The 19,972-nt window shown below is 38.5% G+C and overlaps 1 protein-coding gene across 1 annotated transcript; it reads right to left on the bottom strand.

The window, feature by feature from the left end:
• Positions 1-7,796: 7,796 nt before the first annotated feature.
• LOC134660986 (uncharacterized) lies at positions 7,797-17,014 on the bottom strand. The gene is made up of 7 exons (XM_063516873.1): positions 16,861-17,014; positions 16,686-16,778; positions 15,807-15,894; positions 15,277-15,396; positions 13,671-13,786; positions 10,108-10,243; positions 7,797-7,984 (listed from the first exon to the last, which is right to left on the bottom strand). The coding sequence occupies exons 1-7, from the start codon at positions 16,933-16,935 to the stop codon at positions 7,824-7,826; spliced, it is 789 nt and encodes a 262-aa protein (XP_063372943.1). The 5' UTR covers positions 16,936-17,014; the 3' UTR covers positions 7,797-7,823.
• Positions 17,015-19,972: the final 2,958 nt, after the last annotated feature.

The following is a 19,972-nucleotide window of genomic DNA, read 5'->3' as shown; positions in this document are numbered from 1 at the left end:
GGATTACAAACGTTTGTTCATCTTTAGTGGAGTCTGTGCGGAATGAGAAGGGTCGTGAAATGTATGGGATCCTATACCTATACATACTACTCTTCTCTCTCAGCACCTGACTCTATGAAATGTATTTACATCATATGCAAGATATATATATGTATTATGTATATTTTAATTCCAATTGTTACTTTAGATAAATGGGATAACAATACTAATGTACTTGGTTATAATGAAGGGATAATAATTATTTTTACTAGTACAATTTTGTTAAAATCTTGACTTTATGTCATTATGAGACGCGGGCCAAAGCTCCACGATATCTGGCCCAAAGTTTGCTATATACAGCGGGCTCAGCACGGTTCCATTTTTATCGACTATCACTATGCCCGTCACTTTTGCACTTACATGGTGATAAACGATGAAAATGCGACCGTGCTACTAGCGCAGATGTTAGATAACGTGCTTTTCAGGAAAGGCCATACCTATACATTGATAATGGATACGTTCCCAGATACAAATGATACAATGTCTGGTTCCCACAAATAGCCTATTACTGCAGTATTCTGCCGCCAGAGTGCAGCACTGCACCCATCGTAAACATAGTAGTTGGACGTAAATTTAACATGTCAGTTTAAAAAGAAGTTTGCATATATGTATCTATAATTTTCACTAGTGTTTAGCTTCTGATAGTTGACTGGATACTGTCACGTTAAACATTCGCATAAGGATGACTCACGCTAGACTAGCGGGCCGATTTTTTAATTTCTATCGCTCACTCGAAAATCGGAGGAAAACGGTAAAATGCAGATTTTTGAAATACGAGCGATAGAAATTTGGAATCTAGTGGTATTGACCACTCGATTTCAATTCTATTAGTAGAATTTAAATGCCTAGTAGTGGCGATATTATTGATTTAAATACACGAAATCGAGTGGTCGAAATTCAAAAATCGGCCCCAGGCCGGGCCCGGAGCGTGCGTGGCGTCCGACATGTCATTTTCTATGAGAGCTGATCGCTGATCACGTGGCGCTCTCCAATATTTACATAGAAAACAAAGCTCCGGAAGCTCCCGGCCCGGTCTAACGTGAGTCATCCCTTGAAATCGCCTTCGTGTCAGGATTGTCAGGACTAAAATTATCCAGGAAGGTCACAAATACCGATCTTTCAGAATAGGCTTCTTCTAAGCTATGATCCATTGATAACAGAACTTAGGAAATGCGTAGGAAGAAAAAATGTGTCCTGTCCCAGGCTGTTTTAAAATTATTTACTGAATTTTAAGGGGTGCTTCTTACATTAATTTCGTTATTGCATGTTCATCGCTATTGTGTAATATATATGTACAAAACCGTTTTTTATTAAACGTATATCTATCTAATCTATCTAATAGCTTTAAACGAGCAATTCTTGCATATTTATCTATTTATTTATATATTTCTGGGATCTCGGGAACGGCTCTAGCGATTTCGATGAAATTTGCTATACCTATAGGGGTTTTCGGGGGCGAAAAATTGATCTAGCTAGGTTTTATCTCTGGGAAAACGCGCATTTTTAAATTTTTATGTTTTCCGAGCAAAGCTCGGTCTTCCAGATATTTCTGTGTTTATATTAAAAAAATGTATTAATGTAAAATTTACTACGTTTTGGACCATTAATTATTTTTACAGTACATATGGTGCTACTTAACCGCCCTAGTGCGGTAATTACCACAATATAACAATAACAATACGTGCCTATGTCGAAAATGAAAAGGGCGATATGTACTGTAAAACGTTGTACAATACACGTGCGAAAAGGTAATTCGCAACTCGTGTCGATTTAAAACACTCCCTTCGGTCATGTTTTAATTTATAGCCACTCGTTGCGAATTTTCTTTTTTTCTCACTTGTATAGTACTGTACTATTGTCGCACCTTTGTATGGGCCGTAAACAGAGATGTGAAAAATACTTTATAAAAAGTATTTAAATACAAAATACAAATACTTCCTTGATATACTATTTCAAATGCAAAATACAAAATAGTTTTTGAATTTGTATTTAAAATACAAAATACGAAATAGGTATTTTCAAAATACTTTTTAAAAATACAAATACTTTGCGATAAAAGGTACTCTGAATAGTGAATACCTAGTCTGAATTAAAAAGTATTACTCAGAATATCCGAATTGAAAAGACTCTCTTCATTCTTTGAAAACAGTGTGTCAATCAGTCCTCTATATAAAGTGCAAATTTCTAGTTGTTTGCTCACATTAACCGGAAGGATGGATGGATGATGGTTTATAACGGACAATTTTTAAAAGTATTAATTTAGATTTGTAATGTTTTACAGCTAGTATAATGCCTCTAGTATAATGAAAACGTCTCGTTTGTGCAGAAAAGTTTCATCAGGGCAGAAAAGTTTGTTCTCCTCTCGTACCTTGAAACCCTCGCAACACTCAAGATTCCACTTTTTAACCACTCGCTACGCTTGTGGTCATGTGCGACGTTACTAAACAGATTCAACAGTATGAGAGAGTTGCCAGGATTGTAACATCAGAAGAGATTGTAACTCCTACCTACATTACCTACTATAAAGTATTTTGTATTTTGAAAATAGAAAATAGGTCCCAAAAACTATTTCAAATAAAATACAAAATAGTTTTCTTCAAAAGGTATTTAAATACAAAATACAAAATAGGTATTTTGCATTTAGTATTTGCATTTTAAATACAAGTATTTCACATCTCTGGCCGTAAACCACAGTGCACTGTCACAATACTTGATTACATAGCCCAGGGGCACCTTTAGGTACCTATTTGAGGTAAAACCTGTTTACAATCCAGCGTTGCCTTATTTCCGTGTCGATAGCCTTCGGTTGCAATATTTCACTGACAAATTAGCATGTAGTAAGGTTTGGTACTGATAACTCTAAGATTAATGGTATTTATAATAACAAAACTAAACTCCACCTTTTCACCAGTGTGGCTACCATGAGTTATTAGGCACTGACTTATATAAACACCATCGAGAACGTAACTTACTTTCTATGCATCTCGCTCGTACTCGCATATTAGTACGAGCGAGACGTATAGAAGGTAAATTACGTTCTCGCGTATATGTCAGTTTTGACACTCATGGTACGGGCTCAGGTCTAGTAAAAAAATACGAGAAAAAATAAACATACCTAAACGAATTTTATTTAACGTGATCGATTGAGTGAAATTGGAGTTTTCTCTAAGCACTTTCCTGCTCACGTACCTAAATGCCAATAAGATATATTTACCTATTCGTTTCTTATAATATAAATATGCAACCTATAAACAATAATACATATACGAGTATGCAACCAAATACACAACCCACAATGATGCACATGACACAACCGACATGCACTTGGCCGGATTTTTTTATTACTAGTTTAGCCGTGAAAAGTTAATTAGATAGGGACATATACATATACTTATTTTTTGATTTCCGGTTCAGTGACATATACTCGTAGGTAAAAATTCAACTTTTGAAAAATGGAACAACGTCACTATTCGAATGGTTCCTAATTTTGTATACCTAGTGACACTATGTTTCTCAAGGAACGCTGTGTCTTAATTTTTGGCACCTTAGGGAAAAATGCTAATTTTGTGGAAGTTAAAACAATAGTGTACAACTACAGGAAATTTAAGGGGTCGTCCAGAAATCATGTGATCGTTTAGAGGGGAGTGGGGGTAAGGAAAATATCACGAATTATCACGATGGGGGAAGGGGGGGTCAGAGAAGATATCACATGTAATTTTTTTTTTCAAAGAGGGAAAGCCAAAGACTACAATATATTACTCAAAAATTTAATCAGATCAAATATAAATCCGCTCTTTTTTATATATATATAAGTGATAAACAGGTTTTTACGATGCCTGTTTTTGAGAGATAGCATCTTGAACATATACGCAATACAGAAAGACACGACATTACTCTTGCTTAGCGTCTAAATCAAAATAGGCCAAATATGATTACATGATTTCTGGACGACCCCTAACTGGTAGTGGAAGAATCTTTGTGTATTGATTAACGGAGTACCTATTTTAGAAGCGCAGATGTAGGTATCGTGTCGGTAAGGCTTGCGAGATTCAAACCGAAATTCGCTATTCTAACCCCGGTTCTTATCCATGAGTTTCTTGTGCTTGGACCTCACAGCCACCCTATACCAATTATTCATTTAATATTTATAATCGCTTTTTGGTGAAATTAAACATCGTTAGGGAACTGGACTCTTATTCCCAACAGGTTCAGTTCCCCTTTGGGTTGGATTGGGTCATATGGTAACTAATATACCTATAGGTATATCTCGTAATAACTAGCGCTTACGCCAATTCTTTGGTTGCCGTGAAAGCGGATCCCGTGATCCTTTAGAACGCAACATATGGAGGGGTTCATTTAGAATTTATAACATTTTTATTAACTAAATTGTAAATATCTAAGCATTCTGAAGCCTTATAAGCCTTCTTAATCTACTTCCAGTCAAATATTAGTTTATGATCTTAAAACTGTCATTTAGGTTAATGTTTTGAATAGATTTTCATTAATTGACATTATAGGTATATTTACCTTAATAAGTAAGTATCGACAATATATCGACATACCTATTTTTACTAAGTAAGATGTAAGTATCCTACGCGTGTTAAATAGTAGATCATTACCATTTGCAATTAATAATACACATCGGTAGCAGTCGGTATATGCTGAATTAATAAAGATAAGTCATTGTTAAAACACTTGACTTAAACTGGTTTATATTTTTCAAGTGATTGCACTTCACAGAATAACAGTAATCGCAAAAGCTTGTAGACTCGTGTATAACGTACCTACCTATGTAGTATACGCATGATAGTTTTAGGTATTCGCATAACTGACCTTCTTGTAACGTAGTTGTGTAGTGGCGCGCGCGCAGATGTCGGCGGTGTTCTGTTGCATGCGCACCCTGGCCGACCGCCGGAGATGGACTGTTTGCTCGAGTCGAGTACGCCAGCACGGCGAGTACGGCGACGGCGACGCGAGGCGCGTGGCGAGCGCGCGCGCTGCTTGCAGACTTCGTTACTGCGACGACGCAGGGTGCATGCATGCTATCTTCGCACTGCATGCATACCGGCGAACCAGAATCACTAAGTGGGCTCAACAATGACTCTCAGATCAAAGGATCTTGAACCGTTATGAACTCTGGTTCTGTCAACTATAGTTTTGCCATGCCCTTCGGTTTGTCCTCTCCTTTGCTTGTCTTAGTACCTATTATCCATAGGTATTATACACGGTGGCTAAAAAATAACTGCATTCCCGTTGCCTGGGAGGTTTTGGGCTTATACTGAGCAACTTTTGCTATGGGACCAACCGCGAAATCGCGAAAAGAAAATTTACCCTCCCATAGAAAAAGGACCAGCCAAAAATTTTTTTCGCGATTTCGGAGTTGGTCCCATCGTAAAAGTTGCTCAGTATAATCCCAAAACCTCACTGGCAACGGGAATGCAGTTATTTTTTAGTCACCCTGTATACTACAAAAATAACCACCTCTTAAGCCTACTCTGAATTTAGTCCGACAGGCTCTTATCCGGTTTCTTTTCCGAAGGTAGGTAGGTAAGTAAGTACGTTGCTAATAGAGACGAATATTATGGCATATATATTTGTAGAAAAGCTACCACTGCTCTTGGTTATTATTATTACAGTGCAGCAGCTGTAGCTGATGTGCCCCCCGAGTATCTAATATTTATTTTAATAGGTACTTAAATATTCAATCATGTGAACGAAGGAGTTTAAGAGTCATGTTTGTTGCACTACACAATCACAAATCACAATCTTATTTGCAAAGCCTGAGTGAGGAGCAGTTTTGCTGTGTGTGTGCTGACATAAACGCCATCGAGAACGTAATTTACTTTACAGTACATATGGTGCTACTTTCCCGAACTAGTGCGGGAAACAGCACTTTCCGTGCGTAGGTATGTCGAAAGTTTAAAGTGCCATATGTACTCTAAAACGTTGTACGATACACGTGCGAATAGGTAATTCGCAACTCGTGTCGATTTAAAACACTCCTTTTGGTCGTGTTTTAATTTATCGCCACTCGTTTCGAATTTCCTCTTTTCCGCACTTCTATCGTAAATAACTATTCTATGCATCTAGCTAGGGCCATAAATAATATGCCATCTGGGGCTTTACGAATTACCGCCCGTGGTTTGTCTAAAGTTTTACGTCTTGCCTTGGCCAGGAAGTGAGATTTTCTCGAGAAGGTGACGTAAAGTAAATTACGTTTTTGATAGCGTATATGTCAGTTTTGACACTGTCAGTGACCCATGGTACGGGCTCCGCATGGTGTTGTCATGGCAAACTTCACTATCTACTTAAAAAAAATTTAGACAACCTCCCCTACTCATAAATAAGAAAAATCGGCCACGAGCATGTTAGGCCATGTTAGTCAAGTATCCGCCGGCCCCGCTACCTGTAAGAAAGGCTTGCTTGCCTGGATATGTTCATCCTGCGCTACTCACGCGCTACATCATTACACAATCAAGTATTCTTATCAAGATACCTATGAAGTTCGCACTTCATTCACATCAATAGGTAAGTTTTAAGGTCAATCAGAGCAAGTGAATTCCATAGAGACAACTGGAACCCTCGTAACAACCATAATTTTAAAGGGTTAACACAGGCCCTCCCAGTCTTCTACCGTACCCTAGTAAGGAAAAGGAATTACAGAATGTAGTTGCTAATAACTAATATTCAACGGAATTGGGCTGAATGAACTATGAACATAACAAGCGATCGACAGTCCGTATGTTTCCGGCCGGATGTCCCTGCTCTACATGGACCTCTACAAGGAAAAATAAAGGTCTATTAATACGGCTGTTGCTAGCGTAATAATTAGGCGCACTTGTCCCGATTGACCTTAGAAATGTAAAAAGTCACGGCGATTATATATTTTATTACCTACCTACTTGTCTATTTGTTTTCGAACTACAACTAATTAAGTCAAAATCTTGCATCTAAAATCCGATTGGCTCCCCTTCCTAAATCAATCTGTGAGTCAATAGGAGCAACTCTGCCAAAGGAAATTCCATCATCATCATTTGCCGTATAATTAAGTGTAGGTACACCAGGGACTAAAGCTGAAGCTATAACGTCGGTTCGGAAAGAGAAGAGTCGTGGAATGTATTGGGCCCCATACATTCCACTGCTTGTTCTGTGCATTCCACGACTCTACTCTTTCCGCACAGACTCTATAAACTAATTAAAGGGGCATAGGTAGATATACCTCATAAGTATTAGTGCATTATGATACAAGTACGAAAAGTAGGAACTTCGCAACGAGTGGCGATAAATAAAAACATGACCGAAGGGAGCGTTTTAAATCGACACAAATTGCGAATTACCTTTTCGCACATGTATTGTACAACGATTTACGGTACATATGGCCCTTTAAATTTTCAACATAGGCACGTATTCTGGTAAAGTAGCACCATATGTACCTACTTTAAACAGTACATATACTTATATATACGTATATGTACTTTCTTTTGGTAGTGCTTTGTGGTGTAGAATGGTGGTTCGTGGTCTAGTAGTACTCGTAAGGACGTTAGCCGCGTAAACTGAAGACACGGGTTCGATTCCCGCCTCGGCCACCGGTGGACTTGGTCACTTTTTCTTTAGTGTATGATATCTACATATTTCAGTTTATAATTTATATATAGTACAAATATTTTCATAAAAATAATTTGATTAAATTTGTTCCCTACTAGGTACTTATTATACTCTTAGTTTCAAGAAATGAAAGATAAAAACACAATAGCTACTTTTACTTATACCTCTTTATGATGAAATCATTTGTTACTGGGCCAAAACAATTTGGGATTGATTTCAGGGTCCGGGTCCGGGTAGTACTGCATGAGGTCCGCTACCGGCGCCTCCTGGTCCTCGTAGAAATCGCACGCGAGCAAATATTCTCTCTTGGAATAGTCATCTCCTTTGCAGAACATATCACCTGCAGGAAAATTATTGGCTTATCGAAAAACCGTGATGACATGCCACCATTGGTAACATGTTTTATTCGCACAAAAAATTGCGGTTGTAGGTGTATTAGACCCACTCCTAAATAAAATTAATGATCAGGAAAATCAGGTGTTTAATTTTCACAAATGGGTCAAAAATAATACTGTGTTCACGTCTTTCCTGTGGACATACACAAGAGTTAAAGAAAAATGTACAGTTCGCGCGAACACACTAGTTTTCTCTCCTGTGGGCAACAGTTAACAGCTTGTGGGCATGTAAGTAATGATTTTATCATAGTTCTCTAAATAAAAGGAGAACCTTTTCACGTGGATAAGGATTAAATAAGAAAATTAACCTTTATAGCCCTTAACTCTTGTGTATGTCTACAGGAAAGACGTGAACATAGTATTATTTTTGACCCAAATATCTGAGACACTAACTATGCACTATGGAGACAAATCAATTGCAAAAACCGGCAAGTATTTATTTACATCAGTAAAACTAGTAAAAGTCATTAAATCTACATATTATCATCATATATGTATACCGTTGTCGTAGAAATAATTTTATACATCACCATATACCACTATCAGTAGGTAAAAGTCATTACGATTAAATATAATAATTATCCTTATTGTGCTATTTGACACTGTTTGTGCTATACCCGCCCACAAACGTTTTGAAACCTGAAAAGGAAATACCTAAACAGTAAATACCAACATTTATGCAATGAGAACCAGAACTTGTACCTCATTAAACAGGGTTAGTAATAGTAATTGAGTAAGTTTCTCGTAGCAAGTGTTTTGTGGTTTTACGGGATTTAACGTTATTGTGTAGCTACACGTACTACGTACACAGGTGACTAACGTAAGGTTATACGAGTAGGTACAATAGTATGCGGGAAACCCTGATTGGTTGAAGGTAGAATAAGGTATTTTATTAGGAGTGTTATTCAAGGATGTTATTCTCTGTGTCTTTCCAGATCGAATGTCCTGGTACGAGCCCTGCGGGCTATTAGTACCTACCAGAGAATTCATATGAATGTGTATGCTTCATGTGGAGGTTGTGCAGCTGTGCGGTAGGTAGTGTGTTGAGTCTCGAGCCCAGGCTGTACTGAATGTCCATAAGTAGTAGGTATGCGTTACCAATAATGTGCAAAGGCTATGCGGCTGCTGGACTCAGCGGCTGTCTTAATATATTTTAGACACCCTCGTCTTTAATGCTAAGTAAAAAAATCTGCGTGGTTGGTGATGCGAGGTCCCTGCCAGAGCGAAGCTCCGGAGTCTCCGGACAACTGTATTGTTTACCACGCCCTATGCCCGCTGCACCGTTAGGGCTCATTTAGACGATGCGAGAACTCGCATGCGAGTTTCATTCTGGTTTCATTACATTGCGGGTTTTGATCGGTCGGTTGAATTGGATGTAACCAACAGTCCGCAATGTAACTAAAATTCGCATGCGAGTTCGCGCGCCATCTAAATTAGCCTTTTGTGTGTCGAATACGAGCGCCGACTGTTCCACTTGTTCATGTGTATTTACGTTCTGTGTCGAGGATGTGCACTGGGCTCTGCGCCTCCAGCGCGCCTACGCAGTTGTGTATTACCTTCCGTGTCGAGGATGTGCACGGGGCTCGGCGCCTCCAGCGCGCCTACGCAGTTGTGTATTACCTTCCGTGTCGAGGATGTGCACGGGGCTCGGCGCCTCCAGCGCGCCTACGCAGTTGTGTATTACCTTCCGTGTCGAGGATGTGCACGGGGCTCGGCGCCTCCAGCGCGCCTACGCAGTTGTGTATTACCTTCCGTGTCGAGGATGTGCACGGGGCTTGGCGCCTCCAGCGCGCCTACGCAGTTGTGTATTACCTTCCGTGTCGAGGATGTGCACGGGGCTCGGCGCCTCCAGCGCGCCTACGCAGTTGTGTATTACCTTCCGTGTCGAGGATGTGCACGGGGCTCGGCGCCTCCAGCGCGCCTACGCAGTTGTGTATTACCTTCCGTGTCGAGGATGTGCACGGGGCTCTGCGCCTCCAGCGCGCCTACGCAGTTGTGTATTACCTTCCGTGTCGAGGATGTGCACGGGGCTTGGCGCCTCCAGCGCGCCTACGCAGTTGTGTATTACCTTCCGTGTCGAGGATGTGCACGGGGCTCTGCGCCTCCAGCGCGCCTACGCAGTAGTGCTCCTCGGTCAGATCGGGGTGCCAGTACATGATGGCGTCCCGGCACGAAGTCCCGGCTATCGGCAGCAGGATTCTGTCCTGAATATTTTTATTTATTGTACATATTAGTATGACAGCAAGATCTGTATAGTCTATACTCTATACTATACTATATCCTGTGCCGTAAACTGAAGTTATTTATTTAAACTTTATTGCACAGTAAAAAATATACAGGGACAAAAGGCGGAGTTAATGCCAGACGGCATTCTCTACCAGAGTTACTTTGATCCTTGGGGCTACTTTTATAAGAACTCGTATAAGTTACTAGCTGTTGCCAGCGACTTCGTACGCGTGTGGATGTATATTGGTGGTTATATATTCTACATTAGCTTAGAACATTATGCAGCAAAAGATAGCAGTAGGGACGGTTAATCATTTGTTAATTATTATACATGAGATTTGTCTTTCACAACCTGGCTACAAAGTTTAAAGCCCCAAACTGAATAAAATTGTTCTCGATATAATCCCTCTCAACCCCCAGAAGATTTTCAAGTCCAGTCTGTATTTAATAAAACCTACTACCTATTTACGAAGTTTGAAGTTCCGCTTTAAATAAAATTTGAACCCTCTACCAACTTCAAACCTTTAAAGGGGATGAATTTTTAAAAACGCTGAAATGACTTTTCTTGTTTCTTGCCTTTATACAACGATTCAAGTCGCGCACTCAAATAAATGTTTGACCTCCATACAAATTTTCAACCCCTTTTTCTCCACCTTGTGGGATGAATTATCAAAAACTCTGAAATTAGTTTTATTTTCTTATAATAAAATACCTTTTGACGAAGTTTCAAGTTCCTAGCTTTAAATAAAATTTGAACCCTATACAAACTTTCAATTCATTTTTAACCCTTTTAAGGGATGAATTTTTAAAAACGCTGAAATTACTTTTCTTGTGTTCTAATAATATAGATCTACACAAAGATTCAGGTCCCGCACTCTCAAAAATATTTGATCTCCATACAAACTTTGAACCCCTTTTTCACAACCTCGGGGGATGAATTTTTAAAAACACTGAAATGTGTTATCTTGTTTTTTAATAAAAAACCATTTTACGAAGTTTCAATTTCCTAGCTTTAAATAAAATTTGAACCCTCTACAAACTTTCAACCCCTTTTTAACCCTTTTAAAGGACGAATTTTTAAAAACGCTGAAGTTACTTTTCTTGTGTTTTAATAATATGGCTTTGTACAAAGATTCAGGTCCCGCACTCTCAAAAATATTTGATCTCCATACAAACTTTCAACCCCTTTTTCACCACCTCGGAAGATACATTTTTAAAAACGCTGAAATATGTTTTCTTGTTTTATAATAAAATACCTTTTTACGAAGTTTCAAGTTCCTAGCTTTTAATAAAATTTTAACCTTATACAAACTTTCAACCCCTTTTGAAACCTTTTAGAAGATGAATTTTTAAAAATGCTGAAATTACTTTTCTCGTATTCTAATAATATGTTATTATACATAGATACAAATCCCGCACTTAAAAAAATATTTAACCTCCATATAAATTTTCAACCCCGTTTTCACCACCTTAAAGGATGAATTTTGGAAAACGCTGGAATCAATTTTCTTCTCTTTTAATGAAATAACTTTTTACGAAGTTACAAATTCGTAGCTTAAAATAAAATTTAAACCCTAATACAATCTATTAACCCCTTTTTAACTCTTTTAAGGGATGAATTTTTAGAAACGCTGAATTTACTTTTCTTGAGTTCTAATAATATCGCTTTATACAAAGATTCAAGTCCCGCACTCTCATAAATATTTGATCTCCGTACAAACTTTCAACCCCTTTTTCACCACCTCGGGGGATGAATTTTTAAAAACGCTGAAATTGATTTTCTTGTTTTTTAATTTAATACCTTTTTGTGAAGTTTCAAGGTCCTAGCTTAAAATAAAATTTGCACCCCAAGACAAACTTTCATCCCCTTTTTAACCCCCTTAGGGGATGAATTTCCTAAAACGTCGTCATTACTTTTTTTTGTCATCGGCTATTATGCCTTTCTAAGAAGGTTCAAAGCATTTGTAATGGATTCAAACTTTCAACCCCTTTTTAACCCTGTTAGGGGATGAATTTTACAAAACGCTGAAATTACATAATATCCCCAAATACAAAGATTCCAGTCCCGCGCTCGAAAAAATGTTTGATATCCATACAAACTTTCACCCTTTTTTCACGACCTTAGGGGATGAATTTTCAAAAACGCTGAAATTAGTTTTCTTGCATTTTAATAATATATCTTTTTACGAACTTTCAAGTACCTAGCTTAAAATAAAATTTGAACCACATACAAACTTTCAACCTCTTTTTAACCCTGTTAGGGGATGAATTTTACAAAAGGCTGAAATTAATTTTCTTGTCTTTTAATAATATCCCCAAATACATAGATTCAAGTCCCGCGCTCGAAAAAATGTTTGATATCCATACAAACTTTCAACCCTTTTTTCACCACCTTAGGGGATGAATTTTCTAAAACGCTGAAATTAGTTTTCTTGTATTTAAATTTAATATCTATTTGCAAAGTTTCAAGTTCCTAGCTTAAAATGAAATTTGCACCCCAAGACGAACTTTCATCCCCTTTTTAACCCCCTTAGGGGTTGAATTTCCACAAACGTCGCAATTACTTTATTTTGTAATCGGCTATTATGCCTTTCTAAGAAGTTTCAAAGCATTTGTAATGGATTCAATCTTTCAACCCCTTTTTAACCCTGTTAGGGGATGAATTTTCAAAAACGCTGAAATTACTTTTCTTGTCTTATAATAATATCCCCATATACAAAGTTTCAAGTCCCACACTCACAAAAATATTTGATCTCCATACAAACTTTCAACCCCTTTTTCACCACCTTGGGGGATGAATTTTCAAAAACGCTGAAATTAGTTTTCTTGTTTTTTAATATAATACATTTTTACAAAGTTTTAAATTCCTAGCTTAAAATAAAACTTGTACCCCATACAACTTTTCATCCTGTTTTTAACCCCCTTAGGGGTTGAATTTTTCAAAATCGCTTCTTATCTCTTGTACACTTTATAAATGCAACCTAGTGTGCAAATTTCAACTTTCTAGCTTTTGTAGTTTCGGCTCTGCGTTGATGAATCAGTCAGTCAGTCAGTCAGTCAGTCAGTCAGTCAGGACACTTGCATTTATATATATAGATTAGTGTTAAGTTAGTTATTAAGGGCATTATTACGATTTTTTACGGTTTGCCTAGTAGAATTATTCCTTTTTTGTTACCAAATGTGTAAGGAAATCTGGTAACAAAAAAGGATGTTTCATACAAACTTTCTTTGACATTTTGGGAAATATGGTGGAAATTGTTCAGCTTCTTGTACTTTACCAGCCTACCAACTTTTATAGAAATCTAAGATGTGATCGAAATGTACAAATTTTTTGAGAAATGTTCATATAAGAACCAGAAATAAGTTAAGAGTCATTAACTTTTGCTCGACACGTGATAATATTACCTTGCAAATAATTTTGTTGTTGACGATGGGCTCCTTGACCTCGCCGGTGCAGAAGAACTTGCGCTTCTTGCGCATGATCACTGTGCTCACCTCCAGCACCGTCTTTATGGTATTCCCTTCAGAAAATAGTTAATAACTTAAATGCGGTAAAATATAATGAGTGGTACTAGAGTGGTGGAAAGTTGATCTGATTCTCACGCTCTTAACGCAAGTTATAACAGTCCGGGCTCGGGCTGAGGCGCCCGACACTTCAGTTTTCTATGAAAGCATCACGTGATCACACTGATCACCTGTCATAGAAAAAGACGTGTCCGAAGTTACGGGACGGGCCCGAACCGTTCTAGCGTAATTCTTTATGCTTACTTCTGTGTGAATATAGTTGGTCGAACCAATTTTTCAGTAACTACCTAAGAACAAAAAAAACTATACTTGAATCGTTTTCTTTTGGGTGCTAATACTAGTGTAAGAAAAATAGAGTATGATTCTCTCTGTCTATGTTTGACAGTCCTTGACAAACTATACCTTCTCATGGACCTGGAGAACCTTAATGCTTGTCGTAAGTAATTTAATAGGTAGGTAACAATAGTAGTTTGTGTTACAAGGGATCAAAATGATATATTTCCGTCAAGGGCGTACATTGAATCCTGAGCGTAATGAGGGATTCAAGTGTTAACGCCCAAGACGAAATAATTTTGATACCGTGTGACACATACTGCTTTTCACATCAACTATGAGGAAAATAAAAAAAGCGGCCAAGTGCGAGTCGGACTCGCCCATGAAGGGTTCCGTATTTAGGCTATTTATGACGTATAAAAAAAAAACTACTTACTAGATCTCGTTCAAACCAATTTTCGGTGGAAGTTTACATGGTAATGTACATCATATATTTTTTTTAGTTTTATTATTCTCTTATTTTAGAAGTTACAGGGGGGGGGACACACATTTTACCACTTTGGAAGTGTCTCTCGCGCAAACTATTCAGTTTAGAAAAAAATGATATTAGAAACCTCAATATCATTTTTGAAGATCTATCCATAGATACCCCACACGTATGGGATTGATGAAAAAAAATTTTTTGAGTTTCAATTCGAAGTATGGGGAACCCCAAAAATTTATTGTTTTTTTTCTATTTTTGTGTGAAAATCTTAATGCGGTTCACAGAATACATCTACTTACCAAGTTTCAACAGTATAGTTCTTATAGTTTCGGAGAAAAGTGGCTGTGACATACGGACGGACAGACAGACGGACAGACGGACAGACGGACAGACGGACAGACAGACAGACATGACGAATCTATAAGGGTTCCGTTTTTTGCCATTTGGCTACGGAACCCTAAAAATAGATTATTTAAGCTAAAAAAATAATGTGCAAAAAAATGTAAAAATAGTGTGCTAGAACAAAAAAGTGTTACTTTGATCCCTCCTAGCAGGGAGGAAAAGTACGCCACTCTGATCCCTCCTAGCAGGCAAGAAAAAGCTCTTTTCCGAATAGGAGGTGTGAAAAAACTATTTCCGTCACTTACGCGGCTTACGCCACAGCAGTCAGCACACGGATCAATCATTTTGAATGGGAACAAAAACGTTAACGAGTAAATTGGTTATTGCCTTTTTCGCCGTTGATGGCCTCCAGCTCGCGCATGCCGCGCGCCTGCGTCTCGCGGCTGTTCTGCTGCTTCATGTACTCCGACAGCCGCTGCATGGCCGACACGAACTCGTCGATTGGACCTGCACAATGACAATGATTTATAACTCAAGATAGCTTACAGGCGTTCCAAAATTGAAGCGCTTACCTTGTGACAAATTGGACAAGTTGCCTTTAGTCGCGGCTGGACAAGCGAGAAATGTGAACGTTGTAACGAGCTCCCGCACACCGAAAGAGAAAGAGACGACCTTATGTTTAGCAACGAGTGTGACAAAGATGGATGGAATGAGAAAATTAATCAAAAATAACAGATTTCTTCGTAGGCACGGAAATAAATATGGAAGTATTTCTTTTGCTCCTCAAGTATGAGTACCTATAACCTATCTATGGTTATATAATATCATTGCCCAATGATCCATCAAAATATAAGTAAGTAAACACATTAGGTACTATAAGCTATAATAAGCTTCCATTTAGACACGCAAAAGTTTACCTATTCCAAAACTGCTCCCATCTAAATAATTGAGGAACTGGAAGAAACGTAATGCTTCATCGGATTCTATTTCGTCCATAACCGGTCTCTGTGGATAAAAGACGGATCAATGTAGACGCATTTTAATACACTTGTTATTTGATTAATAAAAAAATACAGGTAACTTCAACAACAGCATTGCCTACTTAGTGCAATTCCACCTTTACCTATGCGGCACAAACATTTTTTCACCTCAGCAGCTCGAACAAGGGTACTTTGCTACTTAAAAACAGTGAGCAAAATCGCATTTTGCTCACTGAGTGAGACAAAATGAGCAAAATGAGATTTTGCTCACTGTTTTTAAGTAGCAAAGTACCCTTGTTCGAGCTGCTGAGGTGAAAACTTAATTGTTAGTATATCTTAAGAAAACATGAGTGAATAGGTAAGTGATGAAGAAGGAATACATTTTTCGGGTTCTCCAATATGTTCTCACTGCTGAGGTGAAAAGTTTTGTGAACTACACGAGATCAAAGTTATTTACATCTCGTGCGCTTTTGAGTCCCTTTACTACGCTCAAGATTCTAAATTAGTATTCTAAATAGTATAGAATCTTTCGCTTGCACGGGACTCAAAATAAGCACTCGAAGAAATATCAAACTTTGATCTCTTGTTGTACAAATAACTATTGTAGGTACTGAATATGTCCGAGTGGAACTGGACTAGTGGAATCCCGCCTTTAGGCTTACCATATTGCGGACCCAAGAACCCACCGCCAAAAGGTGACTCCCTTCAAACGAAGTTAGTCTGTTCGGAAAGAGAAGAGTCGTGGAACTCGTGGACTGTATTGGGCCCATACATTCCACGACTCTTCTCTTTCCGCAGACTCTAATATGAACTTACGAATTTCCCACTCCATGCCCCGACGTCGGAGTAGAGCGAGTTGACCCTGCTCGGCATCCAGTCTGAGGAAGCGCGCGCCACCAGGATCGGGTGCTAGAAATCAACCTTCCTTTTATAGTTTCAAACTACTCAAATTTTACGTACAACTTTTTCTAACTTTAAGTTTATACATTACCAGCGATGGCAAACTACTAAATACATTCTGAATCCAAAAAACGAGGAAAATAAAATGAAATCCCAACGCGTGCATTTCTGCTTTAAGCAAATACGAACAAAAGCCAATCGTTGAAATAACGAGAGAACCTAATCAATTTCTCCAATTATTACAACAGTTTAAGGTTTTTAGGGTTCCGTACCCAAAGGGTAAAAACGGGACCCTATTACTAAGACTCCGCTGTCCGTCCGTCCGTCCGTCCGTCCGTCCGTCCGTCCGTCTGTCACCAGGCTGTATCTCACGAACCGTGATAGCTAGACAGTTGAAATTTTCACAGATGATGTATTTCTGTTGCCGCTATAACAACAAATACTAAAAACAGAATAAAATAAAGATTTAAGTGGGGCTCCCATACAACAAACGTGATTTTTTACCGAAGTTAAGCAACGCCGGGCGGGGTCAGTACTTGGTGGGTGACCGTTTTTTTGCTTGTTTTGCTCTACTTTTTGTTGATGGTGCGGAACCCTCCGTGCACGAGTCCGACTCGCACTTGGCCGGTTTTTTTTTACTACATTTAATTGGCGCAGTAGATTACTCACCTAACGCCTAACATATACAATACTTAGGCCAACTACGAAATATTTAAATACCTACTATGTATCTACTCCTACTATAATAACTTAGTTAGGTACCTAATGCGGATGACACTACTCTGTACTGGCCTCGGTAGGGTCAAATGACAATGATGCTACTTTAGCTGATTATTAGTCGTTCAACTTATCCCTAATGGGCGTCCCTACACTACATCTACATCTAATCCCTAACATAAGTAACATGAAGCCATGAGATGTAGATTGTAGATGTAGTGTATGGACGCCCGGCCGGAAACAGGCGGGCTGTCGATCGCGTGCTGCGTTCATTCAGTCCAATTCCCTGAAGCTGCAGGTTAGCCTAAGCAAATTAGACAAATTTGCGGAAATAATTCGTGTAGTTTTGAAAATTGGTACAGATATACCGTGTGGTGTCCAGATAAACATACTAAAAGTCCTCGAGGGTAGGGGGTGTGCTGAGGGTGTAGGAGGGGGTTGAAGATACCTTTTTTCATATTTTTGCTCATATCTCGAATATCTGTACGAATAGCATTATAATTACTTCGGACAAAAGTTTTATTTTATTTTATTTGGCCAAATTTGGCTTAATTTGACGTGGCTAGGTTACTGTCCCGGCGGCATCCCCATACCATATATATACTACTATTATTATCCTCAAATCTTGTTTTCCTGCAGAACAGAAGGACATCGTTAAGTCCGACATCCTTTAGTTTGTTTTCTTTTAGTAAAGACTGACTCACGCTAGACCGGGCCGGGGCCGGGCCGGAGCTTCCGGCAGTTCCGGAGCTTCGTTTTCTATGGAAAGCACCACGTGATCGCCGATGAAATGACATGTCGGTCTCCTCGGCCCGGGCACGGCCCGGTCTAGCGTGAGGCATCCTTAAGTCTCTACCGAATGTAGTAGGTAGGTATATCGCAATGCCGCGTACATAACATAAATCTTTCTTTGTCCTTCTCAGCAGAATGGTCCTGAAAATGAAAAAAAAATATCTAATATTTTGTATGTACCTATATGTGACCCCTTTATTAGCTTGGTGTCGCTATTTGCATCTCTTTCTTTCCTCAATAATTATTATTTCTAACAAAGTGGCACAGCTATGCAACGCAACGCAACAATAAAGCACCGAGCGACTTGGAAGGTGTTGGTACTTGGTACTAATGTAAATCCCGGGACGTTAAACTGTTTTTTTTTCACATAAAGTCAAATCTTAACGCTCGTGAAGTTTTATGAAGGTCACCTAATATTTCTGGTATACCTCTTCATCCATTCTTCATCGGTAGAAAAATGCGCGAAATTCAAATGTTCTATGAATAAAACCTTTTTTTTAATTTAGCGCCCTTTTCTATAGTTCGTTTTTTTAGCATTAGAAATATTAAGGTAGAGTTATACCAAGAAAAGTCTGCCGCGATTTTGATAGCCCACGCAGTGCAAGTGTAATAGCTGGTCAACCAAATCTTGTCAGTAAAAAAAGGCGCGAAATTAAAATTTTCCATGGGACGATATCTCCTCGCGCAAATATTTTTCAAATTTGCCGCCTTTTTCTACTGTCAAGATCTGGTTGACCAAGTTATATTTACTTACACGTCATAAATTCATCGAAGTTTCACGTTTAAAATGACACACTTCACTTCACTCTTTTGTCTATGGCTACCGCGCAGTTAAGCACAATTCTGCCAAAATCGAGTAACGAGCTTCGCACGGCTGACAAGAGGGTAGGTTACAAGAGTACCGAAAGACAACATGAAAGTGGGTAATACCTGGAACAAAATACGACATACACAATTTAACATTTACCACCACCAAATTAGAACCAATTTGTCGGAACGTTGAAATAAATGTATAAGTTTCATATGTACATATATATCTCTAACTTGGACATTTATAGATTTATGTTGTTTTTAGCCATGAATTTGCTTACGACGCACATAAGTTTTTTATTATCACTTGCACTGCGCGGGCTATCAAAATCGCTGCAGACTTTTTTCGGTCTGACTAAACAATCTTGAGGTGTCTTTTTTTGAAAATCACGTTTTAATAATAAATAATGGCAAATATGTAACAATTATGAATCTAATACGATCATTTATGTACTTCTGTTTTCATAAGTAATAGTTATTGATATTTAAAAAGCGTTTTTCAATTATAGGTGAACCAGGATCTATTGAGGGTGCGCCATGTTGCGGAATTTCACTGGAACTAATTTTTTCATACTACACTGAACTCCCTATACATGAGAATAACAGCGCCCTCTTGACAATTATCATATATTACTGGTCAGGCTATAAAAGAAATGTCAAGATCGCTTGCCTTCTTTCTAATGCTCCTAATGCTAAAAAAAACGAATTATAGTCTGTGCTTGGTCTGTGCGGAAATGCTTTTATACTTGGTCAAGCAAATCTTGTCAGTAGAAAAAGGCGGCAGATTTGAAAAATCGCGGGTTTGTGGAACTGTTTTACATTTCATCGTTGTTCGATGTTTGGTGGTTTCATCGTTGTACATTGCTGCTTTTTGTTCGTTTCCT

Source organism: Cydia amplana, chromosome Z (assembly GCF_948474715.1).
Source record: "Cydia amplana chromosome Z, ilCydAmpl1.1, whole genome shotgun sequence".
Taxonomy (NCBI): domain Eukaryota; kingdom Metazoa; phylum Arthropoda; class Insecta; order Lepidoptera; family Tortricidae; genus Cydia; species Cydia amplana.
The sequence above is the reverse complement of the archived record's forward strand: the minus strand, read 5'-3'. Positions and strand labels throughout refer to the sequence as shown.

Excerpts from the sequence above, each read along its gene's own strand:
- LOC134660986 (XM_063516873.1), bottom strand. The coding sequence starts at position 16,935 with ATGCACGCGTTGGGATTTCATTTTATTTTCCTCGTTTTTTGGATTCAG. Across the intron at positions 15,397-15,806 it reads TGGGAGCAGTTTTGGAATAG|GTCCAATCGACGAGTTCGTG; the intron begins GTAAACTTTTGC and ends GTCATTGTGCAG. Across the intron at positions 10,244-13,670 it reads ACAACAAAATTATTTGCAAG|GACAGAATCCTGCTGCCGAT; the intron begins GTAATATTATCA and ends AAAAATATTCAG.